Source organism: Otolemur garnettii, unplaced genomic scaffold (genome assembly GCF_000181295.1).
Source record: "Otolemur garnettii isolate 467f Iridium unplaced genomic scaffold, OtoGar3 scaffold00002, whole genome shotgun sequence".
In the NCBI taxonomy this organism is placed as follows: Eukaryota; Metazoa; Chordata; class Mammalia; order Primates; family Galagidae; genus Otolemur; species Otolemur garnettii.
The window spans coordinates 29,645,170-29,668,568 of NW_003852397.1; the positions used below are offsets into that span (position 1 = coordinate 29,645,170).

General features: G+C 40.7%; 1 protein-coding gene across 1 annotated transcript in view; it reads right to left on the reverse strand.

Annotated features, from left to right (window-relative positions):
* The window catches only part of CACNA2D3 (calcium voltage-gated channel auxiliary subunit alpha2delta 3), an 876,027-nt gene that overhangs the window by 422,849 nt on the left and 429,779 nt on the right, over nt 1-23,399 (reverse strand). The window contains exon 8 of the mRNA XM_003781696.2: nt 20,023-20,097. Coding sequence (XP_003781744.2) covers nt 20,023-20,097 — 75 coding nt within the window. The remainder of the gene's footprint in view (nt 1-20,022; nt 20,098-23,399) is intronic.

Genomic DNA, 23,399 nt, shown 5'->3' on the forward strand with positions numbered 1-23,399 from the left:
CACCTATTCTTAAAGTCAAGAACTCAAGTGAGTAAAATATTACCTATAAGATTTTACTCAATATAGTAAATATATCTATAAGTTATTTCCCCATAAATAACTACTGTGACCCCATTATAGACCTTCAGCCTCACATCTCTTCTGTTCTGAACAAAGATTATGAGTCTTCCTTTGTGAAGACTCATCTTGTTTCCAAAAATGGATCTTTGAATCGCTTTGGAAGAGTGGTAACTTTTTGAAGGTTGTTTACCTGGGAAGACAAGGCCCTCCCTTCCCTGTAGATGCTAAGCAATTCCTGGGAGGGTGGAAGTGTTCTGGTTCACATTCACAAATCAAGCAGAAGCTAGCTGTAAAATTGCCAGGTCAAGTCTGGGGTGGGGCAGTGCTGGCCTCTGGACTGTAGTCCTCTCTTTTCTCCTTCCATACAAATCTTTAGTAAAGAACAAAAGCCATTTTTTCAAAACTCCAAGTCAGTGACCTTATCCCCACAACACTGACAACCATTTTCCAAAGGTCATTACCGGCTCACTGCAAATGAATACAGTCATCCTAATTAGTAGCACAGCTTTTATACATATAACAACAGATCAAAAGACTTTTAAAACCATCATATTAGATAAACTGTGCTTTGTTTGGGGTAAAATTTAAATGCAATATATCTGATACCTGTTTCTGAAATTCCTTTAAAAAACCTGAATTTAGTTTTAAGTGTGGCAACAAATATTCAAGTCTTGAAGCTCTCTCTCACATTGACCCATGAATAAAAACGTCACGTGCTAGTGAAATCAACACCATCATGTAGCTACTTACAACTAGGTAAGCCTAGGGGGAAATGAAACTACAAAAGCAGCAATTTTCTTACAATTCTGACCAGTTTAGAGTAACCTTCCAATATCTGGTCCATATCTAGTCCATATCTCCTCTGTTCAGGTCTCTCCGTGACCATTCTCTCATTTTTATTCATGTGTTATCGTGTTCCTCTTCCAGTTCCCCGCCTTTCTTCATTTTTACTTACGCTGAGAAGGAGCTGGAGCTCTTTGAGTTCCTCCTCCCAGGAGAATCTGGGGCTATGAAGATTGGGGCTATCTGGGACTATCTGGTCCTTTTCTCCTGGAGCTACCCATGATTCCTGCAGGGACATTTTGAACCCTACATGTCTAACCTTCCTGGGGGGGAAACAGGGGGGGCTACTCAGTCTAGGAAAGCTAACAAGTCTACTCTTCTTAGGCATTAGTCAATATATAGTCACCTAGTACCATATATGCATAGTATATATTCATATAGTAAATAAAGAGTATGTAGCATATATTTATATAATAGATAGGAATAGTCTACACCATGTGGCATGGACACCCCAAATATGACCATTGGATTTAGTCCCATCGCCCAAAGTATACAAAATTTCTTTCCTTCATTGTCAGTATTCAATCCACCATCAACTCTTGCCAAGTATTTTTCTAAAACAGGCTCTAGACTTATTCGTTCTTCCCATCTCCACTATATCCCCTTGGTCTCAGAGCACCTAGAGGCTGAGAAGGAGCCTCATCTATGGCCATCTGCTTCTATTCTGCCCTGACATGGTGGAATCACATATTAGCATTCAAAGGACCTTTTTAAAAACATAAATCACATTATGCCACTTCCCAATGTCAAGTATTGCAGGGAAATATTGCTTCCTATAGCAGGAAGTATTGCTTCAAGAACTTTCTTTATATGGAACATGAACTCTTCAGAACGGCCCAAGACATGCCCTCAGCCCAGCTCCACCAAGGCTCTACACAATGAACCTTATCTCCTAAAGGTCCCCTTCCAGCTGGAAGCTCCTCAGAGAGGTCTTTCCTGACAGACAGTCCATCCCCTCTAAGCTTCCCTAGACCAACTTACTCAGTTTTATTGTTTTACAACACTTGGCACTTTATATCTGTATATGTGTGATTCACTTGACAAATATTAATTGAGGCAGGCCCTCATAGATCTCACAGTCTAACATGTAAGGGAGATAATGAATGACTGAATATGAGACATAACTCATGGTGATTAGCATGTTGGATGAATATAACATAGGAAAAGAGGATAGTGAGTCTCTGGCTTTAATTAGGGGGAAGGCGGCTCTGAGTAGGCAGCCATGGATGGCAGATCTGAGGCAGAGAGGAAGCCAGTCATTTGGATATCTGGAGCAGATCCTCCAAGCAGAAGGAGCACAAGTGCCAACACCTTAGAGTGGGCACAAGGGACAGTGAGGAGGCCACCATGGTTGAAGCCAATTGGGTGAGAGGTAACAGAGAGATGAGGTCTGGGACCGAAGGGATGCCCAGGAAAGGAGATCAGCATTAGGCACCTGAACAGCACGGGTTTTACTCGGAGTAAGAGCCCAAGCCACCCGAGATCCCAGACACTGACTATAGAAGGGGTATGATCTGGCCTTTATTTTAAAAAGACAGCATTGCTGAATCTCTTCAGTGGAGATGAGACAGAATACTGGGGCAGAGGAGGGGGTGGGAGAGGGTGGAGGTAGGAGAACCAGTTAAGAAACACTGCCGCATTTCAGAAGACAGAGGATGATGGCTTGGCCTTGGGTGAGTGGCAAAGGGGCTAAAGGTGACAGATTCTGGTTCTCTTAAAGGTGGAGGGAGTGGGACTTGCTGGCTGTTGGGATGTGAGATAATACAGGAATTTGCAGCCTGAGTCTTAGAAGTCTGGGATTGCCATTTGTGAAATGAGCAAGACTGGGAGAGGTATAGTTTGGGGAGGTGAGACTAGTTTCAATTCCATAAAATTTATTATAAGGATTCTATCAAGTATACATTCAAATATTTATATGCAGATGCTCATTACAGCATTGTTTATAATAGCATAAAAAAACCCAAGAAAAAAAGTATGTTTTGACAATAGGGGAATGAGTAAGCTACATTTTTGACAATAAGAAGGTTGGAATGCTGTGTAGCCATCTAAAATATTGTAGAATATTTCAGGGTCTTTAAGGGCTATGGCAAGCAGGAATTTTAAAGGATACTTAAACCAATTACAATTTAACTTTCCTCATTTTAAAAGAGTGCATGTCCAATATATGATGGCTTTCCAAATAAACATAATATTATTATAGTCAGTTCTTTTCAATAACAGGACTACATGCAACTTAAAATTCCCTTCCTTTTGTTTATCTGTATCCTTGATTATTTTGTGTAGTAAGGAATGAGGGGGTTGTTTTTCATGTGAAAGTACTATTACACAGGCAAAGCCACACTATGTGCATGAGACCCTCTTCCCAGTGTGTCTACCTTTGTGGAAGTATTTTGTATGCTGGAATCTTAGCCTTGAAGTTACCTTCCAGCATGCCAGTGATAGCAACTTGGTCCACACAACAGGCAGGCCTACTATTGAGGACCTATTGGCTTCCTGCCAGGGGCCAGGAACAGTGGGACCACGGAAGGAAAGATGGTATCTGCCTTCAAGAGAGCCAGGCTGATGCTGAGGTCACACTCGTAGGAGTCAGAAAGACCTCCAAGGGCCTGTCAGAGGGTCAGCCCATTAGTGGAAGGAAGGGGTTAGACAGGAAGGGGTGGAGTGAGCCTGGCAGGCAGCAGGAACTCCTGAAAACCCCAAGAACTGAAAATAGTTGAGTACTGGTTGGGAAACTCATCAGTCCTGGAGCCTTATTTAGGAAAGGGTAAAGAGCAATTCCTCTTCCTCCTCTGTGGAGACACCACCAGGAGCCCTCTGGGCCTGGGGGTGGTGGGGCTGGGGCAGTCTCCCAGCCCAGCTCCCTAATTGATTCTGCCTGTGCTACAAAGGCAGCTGACTCACCCATTAAGGCACAGCCGACTGAAGCTTGCCCGCTTTCCTGGTTATTTCTTCTTTCCACATATTTGTTGATAGTGACACCGAACAGAAGAGGACCACCCACAAAAATCTTCAGTTTCAGACAACGAGAATGTCTAAACAACAGCAGACCCTGTGTTGCTTCAACTCCACTTTGAAATCCCAGATCATGGGGCTGGAGTTTCTTAAAGGGTCCCAACCCAAGCCCCTTTTAGAGTGTAAGTAAAGACGAAGTTGCCTCCTCTAGTGGTAAGATAAACTTTCACATCATCACAGATGAAGTGGAAACAAATTAAACACTGGTTTAGAAAATATTAATAAAGACAGAGCACCATATAATTCAGTCTATTCACCTTGAAGATCTCTATCATAATCCAGGACCATTTTCTCTTATTACTATTATTTAAATACTCTCTTGAAGATACATTATAACTAGATAGAGAGGGTGGAAATACTCATTGTTAGAGCTAATAAATTTGAGTCCAACTCCAGGGTTGGTTTTCTGGACATGTGACCTGTATAATCACTCCTTCCTTGGGCTCAGAGAGGCCCCTATTTGGTTTAACGGGATGACTTAAGTAGAAGATTTGGGGTTGTGCTGGATCCCAATGGTATCTAATAGTATGGTAGTGGACACACTGCAGCAGAATCCCCTGGAAGCTTGTTAAAAACATCCTAAGCCTCCAGGCTGAGAGGTTCTGATCCAGTAGGCTTTGGGAAAACCCAGGAATCTATACTTTTAAAAATGTTGCCCCTGCAATTCTTAAGTCCTGCCAAGTTTTGGTCAACCTTGACCTCAATGACCAGAATGGGAATTCAGAAAGGATTTAAGTGAAAACACATACGGTCAAATGTGAACACCTCTCATCCATCATGGAGCGTCTACCATGCAAATGCGGCATACTCCAGATTACAGAGTCCCAGGTACAAGACTCTGGGAACGTGATCTGGACATCACAAAAATACTAAGCTGAAACATTTGATTATGTATGAAAATGAGTCAAAAGTGAAGAAATTTCCAGGCAGGGAGAACAAGTGCAGGTCTGGGGAGTGTGATGGCAGGGAAGGCTCCAGATGCTGGGTCTAGGCTGTACTCGGTGAACCTCTTGCTCCTTCAGAGCCCCCCACAGCTTCCACTTATGGCTCATTAATGCACATACAATGGAGTCACAGCGTAGGAGGCACATTGCAACCACAAGGAAGAAAAGCCAAAACAAGTACAGCAGGAGGCTCCATTTGTAAGCCAGCTCCCTCAGTGCCTCACAGCACACCACATTATCTTGGTTACCCAGCAGTCTGCACATCCCAAAAGTGGTCCTTGAGGAACAGCCAGCCACTAGGCTTCTGACCCAGGAATGATAATGAGAAATCTCCAACCAGGGCATACTGATTTGTGCTAGAGGTTCCCCTCCAAGAGCCAGCTGGCTGTTATATGAGGTCAATCCAGCTCGGCCCAGCAAGAGTTTGTGGCAAATACCCAAGAAATCTGCTAGACTTAAGGCAAATCTTTTAAGTATTACCAGTAAGGGAACATTTTCTCTTTATAAGGATAAGAAAGAGCCAGTTACACAAGTGGAAATACCTCCTGCTTTGTACAGTGGGCATGTTTAATGGAGAAGAGATGGCTTCTGAATTAGCAACAGGACATAAACAGAATGAGGGAAGCTCAGAGGGATTAGGCAGGAGGGAGCAAAGCTGCAGGAGGGAGCAAAGCTGCAGGAGGTTCCTTCCACTGTTTTTCAGACCTCCTACCCCACATATTTTCTCCCTCTCCCCCAACAGCCAGAAGGTGAAATCTGTACCACACAATGAATGCTTGAAGCGGAACTGGTAAGGCTTGGACAACAGGACAGCTCCTTCCTGGGAAATGCCTTCAGCTCCAATCTACAGTCCCTGAAGGGTTTCAGGCAACTACATGAAAACTCTGGGGCTGTGCACAGTCTGTGCCAGGAGGCTTACTCTGCCAGGACCCTTGGCCAGTAGAGCACAGGGCCTGAGCCTGGCATCTGGATGGTTTGCCCCAGGATCAGTGATCACAGCTGAGCCAGAGACCCTGCCAGCCACCCCTCTCCCCCTGCCCCAAGGCTGCACCAGTGTGACTATGGGGCCAGTTAATGCTCAGATGGCCTGGCACCCAGACCCAGACCTAAGAACTGAGCACAGAGTGAAGTCACGCGGCACTAAAACCTTCCATGATTTCTCATAGCTCATTTTAACCAGGTTTGGCAAAAGCAATAGCTTAATCCCACAGAAATAATTAAAGTTATAGGGCAGGCCACAAGGCTGCTTTTCCCCCGCATTGATGGGGTAATCTACATATGAAAGCTTATTGTTTTGGCTGCCTGAGGCCTTTTAAAAATTTTTCCTTGTTAATTAGTTGCTTTACTTATTTACTTGAAGCAGCAGGAAGGAAGGACAGAAATTCCACTATGTTCAAGTATAGCTTCCTGTTAAAAGAATCCGTGGTACAAACTGGAGCGTGTGGGTGAACGTGTTACACCTGATGTACCCGCCCGATAAAGGCACTGGCTAGAGCGCTAACAGAAACGCTGAACTATCAGGCTGCACGCCACGTGAAATTGCTGACATGACCATTTTTTGATCTACAAAAATATCAATTTAATATGCTTCCTCCTAATAGCTTTTTATTCTGAGCAAGTCATCTTGGATTCATTTCATCCACTATAAAATTTGAGATCCAAGGTCTTGATTTCCTCTCCTACAGAGTCTGTGATGAACAAATGAAAGGAGAGATAAGATGAGGCTTTGGAATGTCAGGAGCACCACCCCCTGCCTGAGGGGATGGCATGATTGCATTCCTGTTATCTTGATCACAGCCCGAGACTTTTCACTCATGAATAGAATAGCTACAGTGGCTGCACCTGCAAGCCACTTAATAGGGTGAGATTTTAAAATGCATGGTGGGGTCTCCAGAAGTTCCATTTTCTTTCATATCTTCCTATCAATGATACCTTCCATAAAAATAACATGGACTTCAGTGTGAGGTCAGATGCAGGCCACTAAAACCCAGAGCTTCACAAACGGTATTCTGCTAACACTATCTGAAGTGGTCTGTACAGTGGGCAGGTGCTCTGGGTAATTGTTTCACAGTTAACTCAGAGATTCTGTTTACTGATGGACAAGGACATATGTGTGAATTTAAGTGCTGGCCTGTTTCTGTGTCACATTCTATAATCCCCATTATCATTAGCTAAATATTTATGAAATAGTGGACACCACAGTCTAGTTTAGTGGTTTAGGTGTTTGCATTAAAAATGACAAAAGGTAGAAAACTTAAAAGTGACATAAGGAGACTGATAATTAAGTTCACAAAATCCTCTTAGAAAAGTGCTATATACTTCATTGCTGAATATCACCAGTCACTTTCGAAGTACTCCCCTTGTTCATCAGTGACCATAGTGATAGTCAGCAATGAGGTATGTAGCACTTTTTCTAGGGTAAGTTCATGAACTTAATTGTCAAACCTTGCATGATGACAGTGCTAATGACCATTCTAGGAAAAAAAGTTTCAAAATTTCTTTGAACAGTGGACTAGGCATTGGTGTGAGTGTACAGCTTCCCAAGGGAGTACTTGGAAGGTGATTGTAGTGACATTTAGCAATGAAATATGCAGTAGCACTTTTTCTAGGATGAGTTCATGAGCTTACCAACCTCGTATGTGCATGAGAACTTCATGAAAAAGGACTTAGAAATAGCCGAACATTGTGGCAAGCACCTGTAGTCCCAGCTACTTGGGAGGCTGCGGCAACAAAAAGGACTTAGGAACGGCTTATTTTGAAAATACTCTTTATTCTTTATATGCCATATTTTTCTATATGTTAACCATTTGGAATGAAACACCTCTTAAGCAAGCATGAATACTCATTATTACTTAAGTAAATAATCACTTACATTTGTTAAGATGCTGGGCACTTTAAAATGCCCTGAAAGCTGCCATCTCACTTAATGAAAGAGCACCTATGTGGCAGATACACAAAGAAAAGGTAGTATTGATCCCATGGATCCTCTTCCTATGGACAGGACAGCTTGCGGGAATACAGACTGACACACCCACTGCCTCACAGCTGCCACCATGGCCAGGACTCAAAGCTACATTAACCTATGTCTTAACTAGAGGCATTTCCACCTCTAAAATGACACACTTCCTCCCTCAAATTCTATTGATCAGAATTTAAATTCACCCCAAAGATTCAAAATTGTCATGCTGAACAGTAACTCCAAACTCCCAGACAAGCCAGGCTCTAGGGTTCTGAACACTCTGGGCTGTTTTATCTACACAGTTACTTTGGTCTTTCACCCTAAACGTCAGGGTATCATCTCCCCTTCTTTCAGGTGCCAGTATGCCTACCTCTTATTCTTCCCTTTACCCTCAAGACCATTTTAAACTATAGCAGGATGAGAAACCTAATGTTTCTTTATCCATTTGCTCATCCATGTTGTCAGTAATATCTGAGCCCCTCCAACAGGATGAGCCGGGATGCTCTAAGACAGTGGTTCTCAACCTCCCTAATGCCGTGATGTATTTTCATTGTTATGAAGGGATTGCGACCCACAGGTTGAGAACCGCTGTTCTGAGAGCTACAGCAGTGATAAAATGCAGAGTGTGACCACGGAGCCAGAAGAGAGAAAGGAGTAAGTGGAGAAAAAAAGAAAGAAATGCCTGTCATTAAGGGCTCCCAAGAATCAGGGCAGGAGACATGAAGAAGGGATACCCAAGGTACACCCAGAGTACCTTGGGTGACTCTGGGACCAAGACATGACAAGGTGCGGAAGCCCTAAGGAGGGCAAATGGGCATGGAGTAGAGGGAGAGTGTGGGCTAGCCAGCAAAGCAGCAGCAGGCAAGGCCCACACTCCAAGGAGGAAAAGGAAGCCCTGGCAGGGTGCAGGTCAGGAGACCAGCTAGACGGCATGTTCCCCTTCCTCCCTCCCTCCTTCTCTCTTCTCTCCCTTCCTGCCTCCCTACAGTACCAGCTACTTGAGAGGCTGAAGCAAAAGGATTGCATAAGGTCACAAGTTCAAGGTTGCAGAAAGCTATGCTCACACCACTGTACTCTAGTCCAGGTGACAGAGTGAGAATACTCCTTCCTTCCTCTTCTTCCTCGCCTTCCTTCCTTCCTTCCCTCTTCCTATCTTCTCCCCTCTTTATATTTAAGCAAGCAAAATAGAAACTGTGATGCATACTATTCTGCAGTTTACTTTTTTTAAACCTAACTATATACATTGTTACTCTTTTGTGGATATATATATATATATACACAATTTATTTTTGTTTAGAGCTTTATTATGTTAAATTATATTGGATCTATAATTTATTTACATTTGAGCTGTTCCCAGTTTTTCTGTTATTTTTCATATACTCATGACATTTAAAATGCAATGCAATTCTTACTACTTTTTATTAGTTGTGAATTGAATAAAGTGGGTTAATGCTTGTTCTCTCTGCAAACTTTGTCTCCCTTGGTGTTTGGGCAGGCAACATTTACCCACATGCACAAGAGCTACTTCTGCTTACAGCTCACCACATACCCCTCGCCCCAGTATCACAGGCAAACTGTATGCAGTATGCCTATAGGAAGGCAGGACGTTTTAGAATCCAGGGTGCCTCCTTTGACAAATCTGGGCCTAGAAGAAACAGTACTGGGGCAAATGCAGCAATGCTGACGTGTACTTAAGTTAGTTCTTGGAGTTTTAGTGAAGCCTAATCCCACAGGAAGCGATCAAATCTGCCAAGGATGATGAGAATTAAATGGGTTTCTGAGATCAGTTGATTTTGCAACAAATATTTGCAAATGTATCTTAAACAGAGCCATGAAATTCAGTGGATTTCAGATCTTCATTATAAAACCAGAGAAAAACCATATCACTCTTCTTCCTCCCTCCTTTCCCTCCACTCCCCCCAGAGAGACCACAGGAGGTTCATTTTAAGGTCTGATGAATGGTTCAGAAGGTCTGAAGTAGATTAGGATGAGAGTTTACTCATTTGAATTCTATATTTGAACTCCAGGCTCACCCAATTTGTCATGGTTTCTTTTTCCTCAAAGGAAAAAAAAAGTCATTTATTTGGTACATAAAACAGCAAAGCAAAATTCTCTCCAGACGGTAAACAATACCTTTAAAAGACAAAAGCAAAAATTTAATAGTATTTCAAGACCACTTGTTCAGGAATAAGGTGCTGTGGCCTATTTCAAGCAAAGCACAGGAAATCTATGAGCCAGGACAATTCCGTGTGAACAAAGCCAGCATTTCCACCCCAATCTTTTCTTTTGTTTTAAGACTCACTGAGATCCCCTTGCTCAAAAATTTCAATTTTTGCTGTTAGAATTAAATTATCTAGTTTTGATTTTTCAAAGGGTCACCTGAGTATTGTTGGTGGTTGTTAGACTAACGGTGCACAACAGAATAATTTCCAGATACCACCTTCTAGCAGCCCTTTCATGCCCTTCTATTAACTGGAGGTAACATTATAGTGGCCACCAGGGAAACAGCCCTAAGATGAAAGATACGGGTAGGAAAGAGTCTTGGATATTTGGCTGTCATAGGAGCTTGTCAGGATACACATGAATATTTTGATTAAAGAATGAAACATCCCAAAGGATTTGGCACATTCTAGTCAGAATCATCTTACTCAGAGGACAGAGGGCCAGCATTAGTGATCACAATGCCAGTTTTATACAGACTTACACAGAAGGTTATAATCCTCCAGCCCTCTCACACAAAGAATGTGAGAAAATGGCCTCAAAGCTGCTATTCAGGGTTTGGGCCCGAAATAGACTATTGAGAACTGCCAACCCTGAAACCAGATAATTTCACTCACAATCTAATTCTTGATTGTTCTGATTATATTAAAATGTAATGAGTTTCATGCTTTTGTTTTGAATGCTTTGTGGATCTTCTATTGACATAAAAGAAAATTCTTTTCAACCAGAATCCTCTCCCAGGTGGCTCATCTATACATCCATCCACCCATTCATTCATTCCTTCATTCATGCTTTTATAGAATAATCTACTTCACAGGCACTGTCCAGGTTGCCCAGAGAATTTTCCTTTTGGAAAATCAGGCAAGTATGTCCAACCCAGGTCTGCCCCCTAGCCACAGGTGCAGACACTGGACCAGGATACCCTACCCCTTGAGATGCAATGATGGACCTAGAATGGACACCTGACCTAGCAGAGCCAGTCGGCTTTAACAGAAGACACAGGGAACCAGCTGGGGAGAGGGGGCTGCTCTTGACATGAGGCTTGAGGTCTTGGGCGAACTCTCTTCTACCCTAGGAAGTTGTAGTTAGGTGAGCTGATGTAAACTTCCATTTTGCTTTTTACAGATTTGCTAGTCTCTGTCACTTGCCACTGAGTCCTGAATGTACATAGACTAATCCCAAATTAATGATAAAAATGGAAATTGGTTCAAATTTACCAGTGAAACCTACCTTTATTTTAAAATATCCTAAGACACTAATGAAAAGTGAAAGGTTTGTCTTCTGAGCTTTTCTACAAATATAAAGACCCATAGACCCATAACATAAGAACATCAAAATTTCTTACAGTCGGAAAGTGAATGCCAATCAGTAGTTTTTATAGCAAACTACTAACACTCATTAAACAGTTGTTCACACTAATTTGATAAAACCCATTTTTAAGAGTTACTCACATACTTCACATTATTTTTTAATTATACTTTTTAATTATAGATCCACATGCAGTTGTCAGAAATAATAAAGAGATGCCACATATCCTTTACCCAGTATTTTCCAAACCACAGTTCATTATCGCAAAGGACATTGACATTAACAGAGTCCAGATAGAGAACAGTTCCACCACCACAAGGATACCTCACATTGCCCTTTTATAATCGCACTGACCTCTCCCCACTCCTACTCCTAATCCCTGCCAACCACTAATCTATATTTCTGTAAATTTGTTATTTCAGAAAAATAATATGAATGGAATCATATAGTATGTGTTCTTTTGATATTGACTTTTTCTTTAATCAATATAGTTTACAAAGGTTCAAAGATTCCTATAAGTTATTGTATGCATCAGTACTTTGGGGTTTTTTGTTTTGTTTTGTTTTGTTTTGTTTTTTGAGACAGAGCCTTAAGCTATCCCCCTGGGTAGAGTGTTATGGCATCACAGCTCACAGCAATCTCCAACTCCTGGGTTCAAGCGAGCGAGTCTCCTGCCTCAGCCTCTCAAGTAGCTGAGACTACCGGTGCCCAGCACAACACCCAGCTATTTTTTTTTTTTTTTTGGTTGCAGCTGTCATTGTTGTTTTGGCAGGGCCAGGCTGGATTCAAACTCGCCACCTTAGGTGTATGTGGCTAGCACCTTAGCCATTTGAGCCACAGGTGCCAAGCTAGTACTTTGGGTTTTTAATTGCTAAGTAATATTCCAAAATTATTGCATGTATCAATACTTTGTTGTTGTTGATTTTTAATTACAAAATAACTTTCCAGGGTGTGGATAAAATGCAGTTTAACTATTCACCCATTAAAGGATGACTAGGTTATTTCTAGTTTGGGGCTATTACAAATAAAACTGACATGAACATTCATGCACAAAGTTTGTGTGCACATAAGTTTTAAATTCTCTGCGATAAATGGCCATGAATGCAATTGCTGAGAAATATGGCAGTTGAATATTTAGTTTTATAAGAAACTGCAAAACCGTTTCCTAGAGAGGCTATACCACTTTACATTCCTATTTGTTCACCTCCTCAGCAACATTCAGGGCTTTTTATCTTTTACTCTAGCCATTCTAATAGGTGAGTAATGATATCACATCATGGTTTCAATTTGCATTTCTCTAGTGGCTAAGAACATTTCATTATTTATTTGACATCTATATAACCTCTTCAGAAAAGCAGATAGCTACTTGAGCATTCTTTAATTCTGTGCATCAGCATTTGGTAGTTTTTCAGCATGTATAGCCTATACATACAAGTTTCTCTTCATGTCTTTTGGCCATTTTAACTGTTGAGTTTTAAGAATTATTTATACATGTTCCATATGTTTGTTCTTTATTAAATATGTATTTTGCAAATATCTTTTCCTAACCTGTAGCTTACTTTTTCATCCTTTGAATAGAGTTCTTTACATAGCAAAATTTTTTTTTGCAATTTTTGGCCAGGGCTGGGTTTGAACCAGCCACCTCAGGCATGTGGGGCTGGCGCCCTACTCTCTTGAGCTACAGGTGCCACTCACATAGCAAAATTTTTGTTTCTTTTAATTTCCCCAACTTTGATGAGATCTATCTTATTATACTTTCCTTTTATGAATTGTTGTTCTGGTGTTAAGTCTAAGAACTTTTTGCCTAGCCTACATGCCAAAAATTTGTTGCTGTATTTTTAGAATGTCATGGTGGTCCTTCCATTTAAGTCTTTGATCCATTTGAGTTAAATTTTAAGTTGTGAAGTTTAAGGCAAGGTCAATTTATTTTGTTTATGTGTTTGTTTTCATCTATGGATGGTCAATGCTCTGGAGTCATTTCTTGAATAAGATAGTCTTTCTCCATTTAATTGCTTTTGCACCTTTGTCAAAATTCAAGTGGACATATTTATGTGAGTATATATCTGTGTCTCTATTCCTTTCATCTATGTATCTGTAGTCCTCTGCCAATGCCTCTCTTGATTATTATTACTATGTAATAGGCTGTAACATTAGCTAACATTGGAGAGATTATTTCCTCCTCTTTATTCTTTTCTTCAAGATCATTTTATAATTTGAGGATCTGTGATTTTCTATGTAAATTTTAGAATACTCTTATCTATATCTATAGCAGATTTTGATAGAAATGCATTCAACCTACAGATCAACTTGGAGGGAATTGGTATCTTTACTATGGTGAGTCTTCCCATCCATGAACATGGTAAATCTCTTCATTTATTTAGGCCTTCTTTAATTCTTTGCATCAGCATTCGGTAGTTTTTCAGCATAGATAGCCTGTACATACAAGTTTTGTTAGTTTTATTTCTTTGGAACAATCGTAAATGGTATTATGTCTTAAATTTCAGTTTCCATATGTCATTGTTAGTATATGGAAATGTGACTGGTTTTATGTGTGTTGATCTCGTATATATGACCTCACTGCACACACTATTTGTTTTGTAGATTCTTTGGGATTTTCTATATATACAATTAAGCCATCTGAAAATCAGAACAGTTTCATTTCTTTTCCTAGTCTGGATAAAATTCAGAACACTCCATTGAATAACAGTGTTGGTGAGGACATCCTTACCTTTTCCTGGCCTTAAGTGGAAAATCTTTCAAACTTTCCTGTAAAATTTGATGTTAACTATTGGCTTTTGTGGGTGGTTTTTACCAATTTGAGGAATTTACTTTATATTCATAGTTCACTGAAAGATTTTTTTTTTTAATCATGAATGAGTAGCTGTTTTTCTATCAAATGTTTTTTTCTGATTCGGTTTATACAATCTTTTTTTTCACTTTTACCCTGTTGATATAGATTACATTGATTGATTTAACAGATATTGAATCATCCTTAGATATTTATAATAATCTTTCTTGGAAATGGTATATGATTTCTTTATATACATTATTAGATATGATGTACTAAAATTTTGTTGAGAATTCTTACATATAAATTCACAAGGGATATTGGCCAAGAGTTTTCTTTTTCTGTACTGTCTTTGGTTTATCAGGTAAATACTAGTCTCAAAATGAGTTGGGAGAAATTTTTTCCATTTTTTTAGGAAGAGATTGTGAAAAATTAATATTAATTCTTTCTTAAATGTGTGTAGAGTTCTCCAGTGGAAGCTTCTGGGCCTGGATATGTTTTGGGGGATCTCTTAAATTATAAATTTAATATCATTAATAGTTATAAGATTATTCCTTTTATTTTATCTTGGTTGGATTTTGGTACTTATCAGTTTTTGAGAATTAGATTCCCTTCTAAGTCATTGAATTCACGAGTGTAAAATTGTTTCCAATACTCTTTTATTATCCTTTTAATGACTGCAGGTTCAGCACATTCCTAACATTGTTTCATTCCTGATATTGGTGATCTGTCTTCTCTCTTAATTTTGGCCATTCTTGCTAGAGGGTTTTCAGTTTTATTGATTTTTTTTTTTAAAGAACCATCTTTTGGTGTCATTGATTTTTCTGTTTCAATTTAATTGACTTTCCTCTTTATTATTTCCTTCCTTCTTGCTTTGGTTTTATTTTGCTCTATTTTTCCTGACATAAGAACTTTGATTATTAATTTGAGTAGTTTCCTCTTTTTAACATTAAGTATATTGTGCTATATATTTCTCTCCCAACACTGTTACCAGTTTTGTTTCACATATTTTGATACATTGTTTTCATTCTTATTCACTTTTATACTTTTTAAATTTCCTTTAAAATTTCCTCCTTGACCCATAGATTATTTAGTAGTATACTGTTTAATTTCTATGTATTTGGGGGTATTTTTCTACTATCCTTCTGTTATTGACTTTTACTGTGACTTCATTATCGTCAGAAATCATACTCTGTATAATTTGAAAACTTTAAAATTTTTTAGGTTTGTATTAAGACCCAGGATATGTTTTATCTTGGTTAACACACCATAAGTGCTTAAAAAGAATGTGTATTTTGCTGTTGTAGACAGAGTGTTCTATAAAAGTCATTTAGATCTTACTAGGTATTGTTCAGTTATTCTATAACCTTGCTAACTTTCTAGTCTATCACTTGCTGACTGTGGAATGTACAGGTCTCCAATTACAATTGTAAATCTACCCTCAGCTCTATTAGTTGTTCCTCTGTGTGTATTCTGAAGCTGTGTATTTTGGTTCAAACACATTTAGGAGTGTTATTTTTTCCTAGGTGATTGTTTTTTTTATCATTATGTAATTTCCATCTTTGTCTCCAGTAATTTTCTTTGTTTTAAAAATTAATATAGCCATTCCTGTTTTTAAAAAGATTAATGTTTACATGCTATATATTTTTCTTATCTTTTTGACATATCTATGTCATTACATTTCAAATGAGTTTTTTACAGTTGGCATATGGTTAGATCATGTTTGCTTGTGTTTTTTATCCACTCAATCTCTGTCTTTTCATCGGTGGTGTTCAGACCATTTACATTTAAGGTAATTAATTTTATATTAGGGTTTAAGTCTACCATTTTTTTTTCTTGTTTAATCTCTCTTTCTAATTCCTCTGTTTCTTTTTTTCTAATGTTCCTGTGAGATACTTAACATGTTATTTTTTTTTTTATTGGGAAGGGGTTAAAACAGAATTTCTCTGTGTTGCCTGGGCTAGTTTCAAGGCTGATCCTCCCACTTCAGCCTCCCAAGTAGCTGAGTTAATTTTTAAGTAAAACTTCGTGCTATTTTCTTAATGGTTGCTCTAGGTGTTACAACATGAATACACAATTTTTCACAGTCCACTCATAGCAACATTTACTACTTCTAGTGAAGTACAGAAAACCTACTTTTATTTAGGTCCCTTTACCTTTCATATTCTAAAAATACAACGTCTTAGGTATTTCCTCAACAAACATCAGGCACCACATTAGATGATGTCCTAGTTTTTGTGTCAATTTTATAATATAATTTAAGAATCTCCTGAAAATTAGGATAATGTATGATATCCACCCCTACTTTTTACCCAACCCTACATTCTTCTTTCCTTTATAAATCCCCAAACCTTCTTCTCTTATTTACTTTGTTTAGAGAATTTCTTTTAGATATTCTTTAAGGGTTGGTTTGCAGGCAATACATTCTTATAGTTTTCCTTCATTTGAGAATGCCTTTTCCGTCTTAATTCCTGAAGGATAATTTTACTGGCCATAGAATCCTAGATTGACAGTTCTTTTTTAATTTTTTATTTATTTTAATTTTAATTGATTGATTGATTGACTTACTGAGACAGAGTCTCACTCTGTTGCCTAGGATAGAGTATGACAGCAACCTCAAACTACTAGGCTTAAGTAATCTTCCTGCCTCAGATTCCTGAGTGCTGAGAGTACAGGCATCTGTAACTACACTTGGCCAATTTTTCTATTTTTAGTAGAGATTGGGTCTTGCTCTTGCTCAGGCTGGTCTCGAACTCCTGAGCTCAAGTGATTCTCCCTTTTCAGCCTCCCAGGTGCTGGGATTACAGGCGTAAAACACCACACATGGCTGACAATTCTTTTTATTTAGTACTTGAAAAATGCTATGCTACCTCTCTCTCCATGATTTCATATGAGGAATCTGCTGTCCTTCAAATTGATATAAGTGATGTGTCCTTTCTCTGGATGCTTCCAAGATCTTTCTTACTTAATTATGTTTATATTGGGGGGCTTGGATTTAATTGGGTTTATCCTATTTGGAGTTTACTTAACCTCTTGAATATGTATGTTTATGCCTTTCATAATGGGAGTTTTCAGCTAATATATTTTTAATTTTTTTTTTTTTTTTTGCAGTTTTTGGCTGGGGCTAGGTTTGAATCCATCACCTCCGGCATATGGAGCTGGTGCCCTACTCCTTTGAGCCACAGGCACCGCCCCCAATATATTTTTAAACCTATTCAGTCCCCTTCTCTCTCTCTCTTCTCGGACTGTGATGTTATAAATGCTAGCTCTCCTTCTCTGCTTCCCCATGCTCCTGATACTCTCTTCATTTTATTCCAGTCTATTTACTCTGTTGTTCAAACTAGGTCATTTCTATTGACCTGTCCTAAAATCCATTGATTCCATCCACTCTCATTGTCACTCTGCTGTTGAGCTAATCCAGTGAGCTTTTATTTTGGTGACCAAATTTTTCAATTCTATAATTTCCATTTGGCTCTATTTTATAACTTTTATTTCTTTGTGATATTTTCTGTTTTTTCATTTATTTCAGGAGAACTCCTAATTGCTGGTTGAAGCAATAATGCCAATGTCTGATTAACGTCAATGTTGGCTTCTGCTGATTATCTTTTCTTATTTTCCTGGTCCTTGAAATAAAAAGAGACTTTCAATTGCATTCTAGGCATTATGGATTTTATATAATGATATAATCTTTTTTCTTAGCAGTCAATCTCTGCTGAGATGTAGCACTAGGGGTATGGGTGGAACAGATGATCAACCTCTGTGGTTTGGCACCACTGAAACCACAGAGAGTTGGTTGTTCTGTTTGGCAAGAGTAGAAAAGGTGTCATTACAAAAGTTTTCTCTAGTCCTTTGGCTACAAGGAATAGGATTTTCTGGAGCTTTTTTGTCTGTGCTTGTTGTTGGTACAAGTGGCAGGATTCTGGGGTGATCTATTTGGGATATATGGGAGCCAATAAGGAAACCAAGGGAATTCATCTGCATGTCTCTAAACCCCAGAGCTCCTGGGCATTGAACCTTTTCCTTCCCAGTTCCCAGAGTCTTCCTATACAGGTTGAGCATCCTTAAAACAAAAGTCCAAAATCTGAAATACAAAATGTTCTAATCCAAAACTTTTTGACGACTGACATGATGCTCAAAGATCATGGCCAAAGGAAATACTCACTGAAACACTTCAGATTTTGGATTTTTGGATTAGGAATGCTTCCTCATGAAGCATAAAGCAAATATTCCCAAATCTGAAAAAAAAAATCCAAAATCTGAAGCACTCTGCGTCCCAACCATTTTTGATAAAAGATACTCAACTTGTATTTATTTATTACATCATGTACTAGAGTTTTTATTATAAGGAGAAGAACCTAATTGGAATGTGCCTACTTAATACTGGCAGAATCAGAAATTCAGATTACTTTTTATATTCAAAACTATGGGAGTCTTCTATATCCATAAATTCAAAAGCAATTTAAAATACATTCTTAGCCCATTTCCTTCAGCAATCTTTTTCATGCTTAGAACCCCATCCCTCCACAGATCATACTGTCTTCTTCCTTTGGGAAGCCATGAAGGAAGGCTCTGGTCATTTAAGTCTTGTGTTGGATGTTGCCAACACCAACACTAAACACATATTTTAGGCTCCGGTGGATATTTCAAAAGTTACAACACAGGAAAAGAGGTGAAATTTTCACTCATGCTATGACCAAACAAGGGGAAAAATCCCCAGAGAAATTTGGATGTAGATTTAAGTCACTTTCCTACCTTAGCCTAGACAACCCACAAATGAATATTCCCAGGATACACTTTTTCTTTAAACCACAATCTACTTGGTTTCTCCCTTCTAAATATAAAGCTGACTATGGTGCTTCTCCCCCCATCATGTTGAAGCTCAACAGAGTCATGGTATTTCCATTTTAGTGGCCAAAGGAGCCCAGTATATATATTCCTTCTCACTCTGTGTTCCAATTGGAACGAGTTTCTCCCAATCCTCTGTTGTTCATTCCCATACAGATCAAGTGCTTCTACCACCTGCATCTAAGATAACACCAATACCAATCCCACTTGGGCCAGGGAGTTCTCTCCCACACATGTGCAGTGTCTCACAAAAGACTACTGAGGAATCGCCCCCAGCCACCCTCTGGGGAAGAATAGCACGGCGGGGCAGGCACAGTACAACAGTATGGGCACGGACAGCTGTGAGTCCCAGGTGTGACTTGGCTGCAGCCACAGAACACCTTCAACATAAACTGTCAAGTGCCCCTGGAGGGGTAGTGGAATGTTGGCTCTGGCAGTTGTACTGACAGATTTAAAAGTGGCCAAAGGGAAACAGGATTTATTTTATTGAAACCTATTTTAGAAATTGTCCTAGAATGTTCCACTGGAAGGGAAACTTCTATCCCATTTCTTAAGATTCTCCTTTAACATATCTTCCTTTTGTTTCAAAATAATTCATGAAATAGACAATGCGTTCCTACCCTAGTAAGACTTACCTGCTAATCAGGAGACAAGTTACCCCAAAAGCTATTATATCATCAATGGTGAGACATAGAAGGGAAATAACTAGCAGGTTCAATTTTTCTTAAAATCCCAGCAAAAGCCATATTCTTTCTAGAGTATCAACACAGGTGTCAAACACAACACAAGATGTGCTTAGAGCAAGAGGGGAGAAGTCAACAAATTATCTCAGACTAGCAAGCACCTGAAACCCACATCATTATTGTCGTGCCATGCCTTTATCTGAGCCCCTGCACACTGGGGCTCTAGGTCCTCAGTGAAAGGGCAGAACATTTGGTGGTTTTATTTATTTTTTTATCTAAGGCAGGTCATTGTAAACAATCACTGTGAGGGAGGCAGGGTGTGCCGTGACCCCTGCTGTTGCCCCCTTGAACAGCCCCTACCTCCTTGTTTGTCCTGTCAGCTTGCACCAAGGTCCCATTCAGGCAAGGTTCCACGTAGTGAAGCTCCTCGTTATACTGTACAGGGAAGAAAAAGCCAAGAGGAAGCACTTAATTAAGGACTTGAAGGGAAGTGATTAATAATCTAAAGAAATAAATACACAAACAAAAAAGCTGCATAATCAGACTCAATTGATTGACATAAGGTGACTTTCCTCATGGGTATCCCTATAGCCAATTGTAATTAAGTGCTAAACACAGACTTTATTCTTTTCTTTCTTTGAAGAAAAATTTCTAGAGCACATGCTGGTGTATGGTGGGGTCGAGGGTGCTCACTGTTAACTGACCATCCCTTGGGTTGGCTCCAAACACTGGCAATTCCTTGAGCATGGCCCAAGAAGCAGGAGGGATCTGAAGAGCATCCCAGAGTTGGGTGGATATAGCCCCAGCTCCCATCTTTAGTTTCATGGAACCAAGAAACTCAGGAGAGTCACATATGAGTGGGTCAGAAGGGGGAAAGGAAGAGGTCTTGATGCTCCCCAGTCGCTCTGGGAGGTACAGGTCAGAGTTCTGCTCTCACGCATCACCAATGCCTGTGTGTCCATCACTTTTATCCCAGAATATGACCCCATATTTTTGTCCAAATTTCAAAAGCAGGAAGGAGGATTTGAGTATTCTTATTAACACCTTCATTTCTCTGGTCAGACGTGATTCTCTGGCCTGCAGCTAGGCTGGTCCTTCCAGAACATAAACCTGATGATGGTGCCTCTCGTCAACCCCTTCTCAGCTCCCTGTGCCTCTGCAGATGACCCTGCCCGGGGCTTTGCCCTGCTGACCACCCAGCATCTTCACTTGGTCCTGTACAGCTTTGATTCTCTTCCTATCCTCTGATGTGTTCCATCTCTTTCTTCTGGCCCCACCACCACTGGGCCCTCATCCCAGAGCCCTTGCTCTAGCCTCTCTCCTCTCCAGCTGACTCCTGCACACCCACTGGGTCAGCTCCTTCTACTCTGGAGGAAGCCTCTGGTGCAGGTTAGGCATACCTTAGTCCCCCTCCTTTCTGTACACACCCGGTAAATCCCAATTACCTGCTGCCTGGACTCCCCACTACATCACTCACCACCATATCTGTACACCCAGGGTGGTCTCCATGGCAAGACCTCCATGGTCTACAGGGCTGGACCCAAATTAAGTGCCCAACAGGGTCATGGTATTTCCACTTTAGTGGCCAAAAGAGCCCAGAGCTCCTGAGGCAAGGGACAGAACTGTCTGTCACAGGTTCAGTTCTTCCACTTTAAGACTATGGTCAGCAAGGACCACACAGGGCTGTGAGCAGGGGAGTCAGGAAATAAAGAGATGGGCTCAGAGCAATGGCTCTGGATGCACTGGAGGGCTGGACTGAAGAGGGGCTGGCCCTGCAGCTGTTGGCGACTGGGCTCCACCGGGTTTCCCACACAGACATGCTTACTGAGCAAGCAGGAGCACAGTGACGATACTGACCCTGGCAATTAGCTGTTACTGAGCACGTCCTTCATCTAGACCCAGGGAAAACTTCATCTGCGCCTCATGTGGAAAGTACTTCCAATCACTCCCCCTTTGCCCATGAAGAAACTGAGGCAAGACATGGATGACTGACTTGCCCAAAGATATCAGGGAATAAGTAAGGGGTGGAAAATTTAAATTCAAATCCAGATAGTCTGACCTCCAGCCCCCAGCCTCTCCTCCTTAACCCCCCAACACACAGCTTCCTTCTCCTCCTTTAATTTTTGTCATATGAGAGCATTTGAAAAATAGCCCAGTGGATATTAAGCTTTAAATATCCTCTGATGAGGGATGAAAAATATATATATGGATACAATTCTGAAATTAACCATTGAGAATTGAAAGTGTGACTTTCAATCAACAAATGGAATGTCATCTCAGGATCCAGGAAGCAGTTGCACAGCTCGGCATGAAGAAAAACTCCTACAAAGGAGTTAGCCTCTCTCCTCTCCGGCTGACTCCTGCACATCCACTGGGTCAGCTTCTTCCACTCCTGGACTGACATTTTCTATTTCACCCCCTTTGCTGATGGACTAGGTTCAAGGTGACAACATGCCCAATCCCCCAAACTGAAGCATAATCAGTTTTAGTCGTTCCCAACCATCCAGTCCCTCTCCGCTACCCACAGGCTTTCACTGCCTGCCTTGCAGCTAGGAACAGTTGAATGACCCACACCCAGCAGTGACACTTCAGGCAGCGGTTCTCAACCTGTGGGTCGCAACCCCTTTTGGGGGTCGAATGACCCTATCACAGGGTTTGCCTAATATCAGATATTTACATTACAATTCATAACAGTAGCAAAATTACAGTTATGAAGTAGCAACAAAAATAATTTTATGGTTGGGGGTCACCACAACATGAGGAACTGTATTAAAGGGTCACAGCATTAGGAAGGTTGAGAACCACTGCTTCAGAGGAAGCCTTTCGGGTAGTTTCAGTTAAACTCTCCTGCCATCAAGGAAAGTTCTTCTATACCCATTCCTTCCTATCTGCTTAGAATGCTATGGTGGATTTGCAGCAGCCATTTGCAACAAGGTGGCAAGACGGAGAATGGAAAGCAAAGCCCAAGGAAGACAGAGCAGGAAGCCAGAGCCAGTGTGGGTCCTTGAAGACACCACTGAACCACTGTCCCAAGGCTGGGGCTGCCCCTCCAGGCGTCTCACATGAGCATCTTAGATCCAGTGTGCTGAGCCAACCTTTCTTCACCTGCTCTGTGACTTAAAGCCCCCAGATTTCCTGACATTCCCACCTTGGTTCTTCTTTATCCATTTTCCAAGTAAATTTCAAAACTTCATTGTCATTCTGTATACTACACATGTTCAAAGTTGATTTGGGGGTTGCACTTGGGTCTGTATCCCGCCTCTGCCTTACACTCACTGTGTGGCCTTGGGAAAGTCGCTAAACTTCTCTGATCCTGGATCTAGATGCATAAGAAGATGCTAATTCACCTTCTGTTTACCCTCCAAGGCCTCCCCTGTAGATATCATTGAGGCAACAGACCTGAAACTGCTCTGTTCTTATAAAAATCTGTGCACGTGGGGGCCGCAGAGGGGGTTTAAAAGTCAAAAAGACCAAGAAGTTCCTTCTCTCATCAGGGAGGTACATGTGCAGTAATCAAAACCATGCTCAGCATCACTGTGCGCTGTGGCCTCCGTGGAGGAATCTGTTCTTCTGAACCCCAGCCAGCTTGTTAGTAGCATCATCCAAGCTTGCAGTTGACTAATTTCCCTTGACTACATAAGGATAAAGCTATGCCGAGCAATCTGGTCTGTATCACCGAAGGGAGCGGGGCTCAGCCATGTGTAAGCGGACAGCGCACACCAGGCTGCTGTGCCACA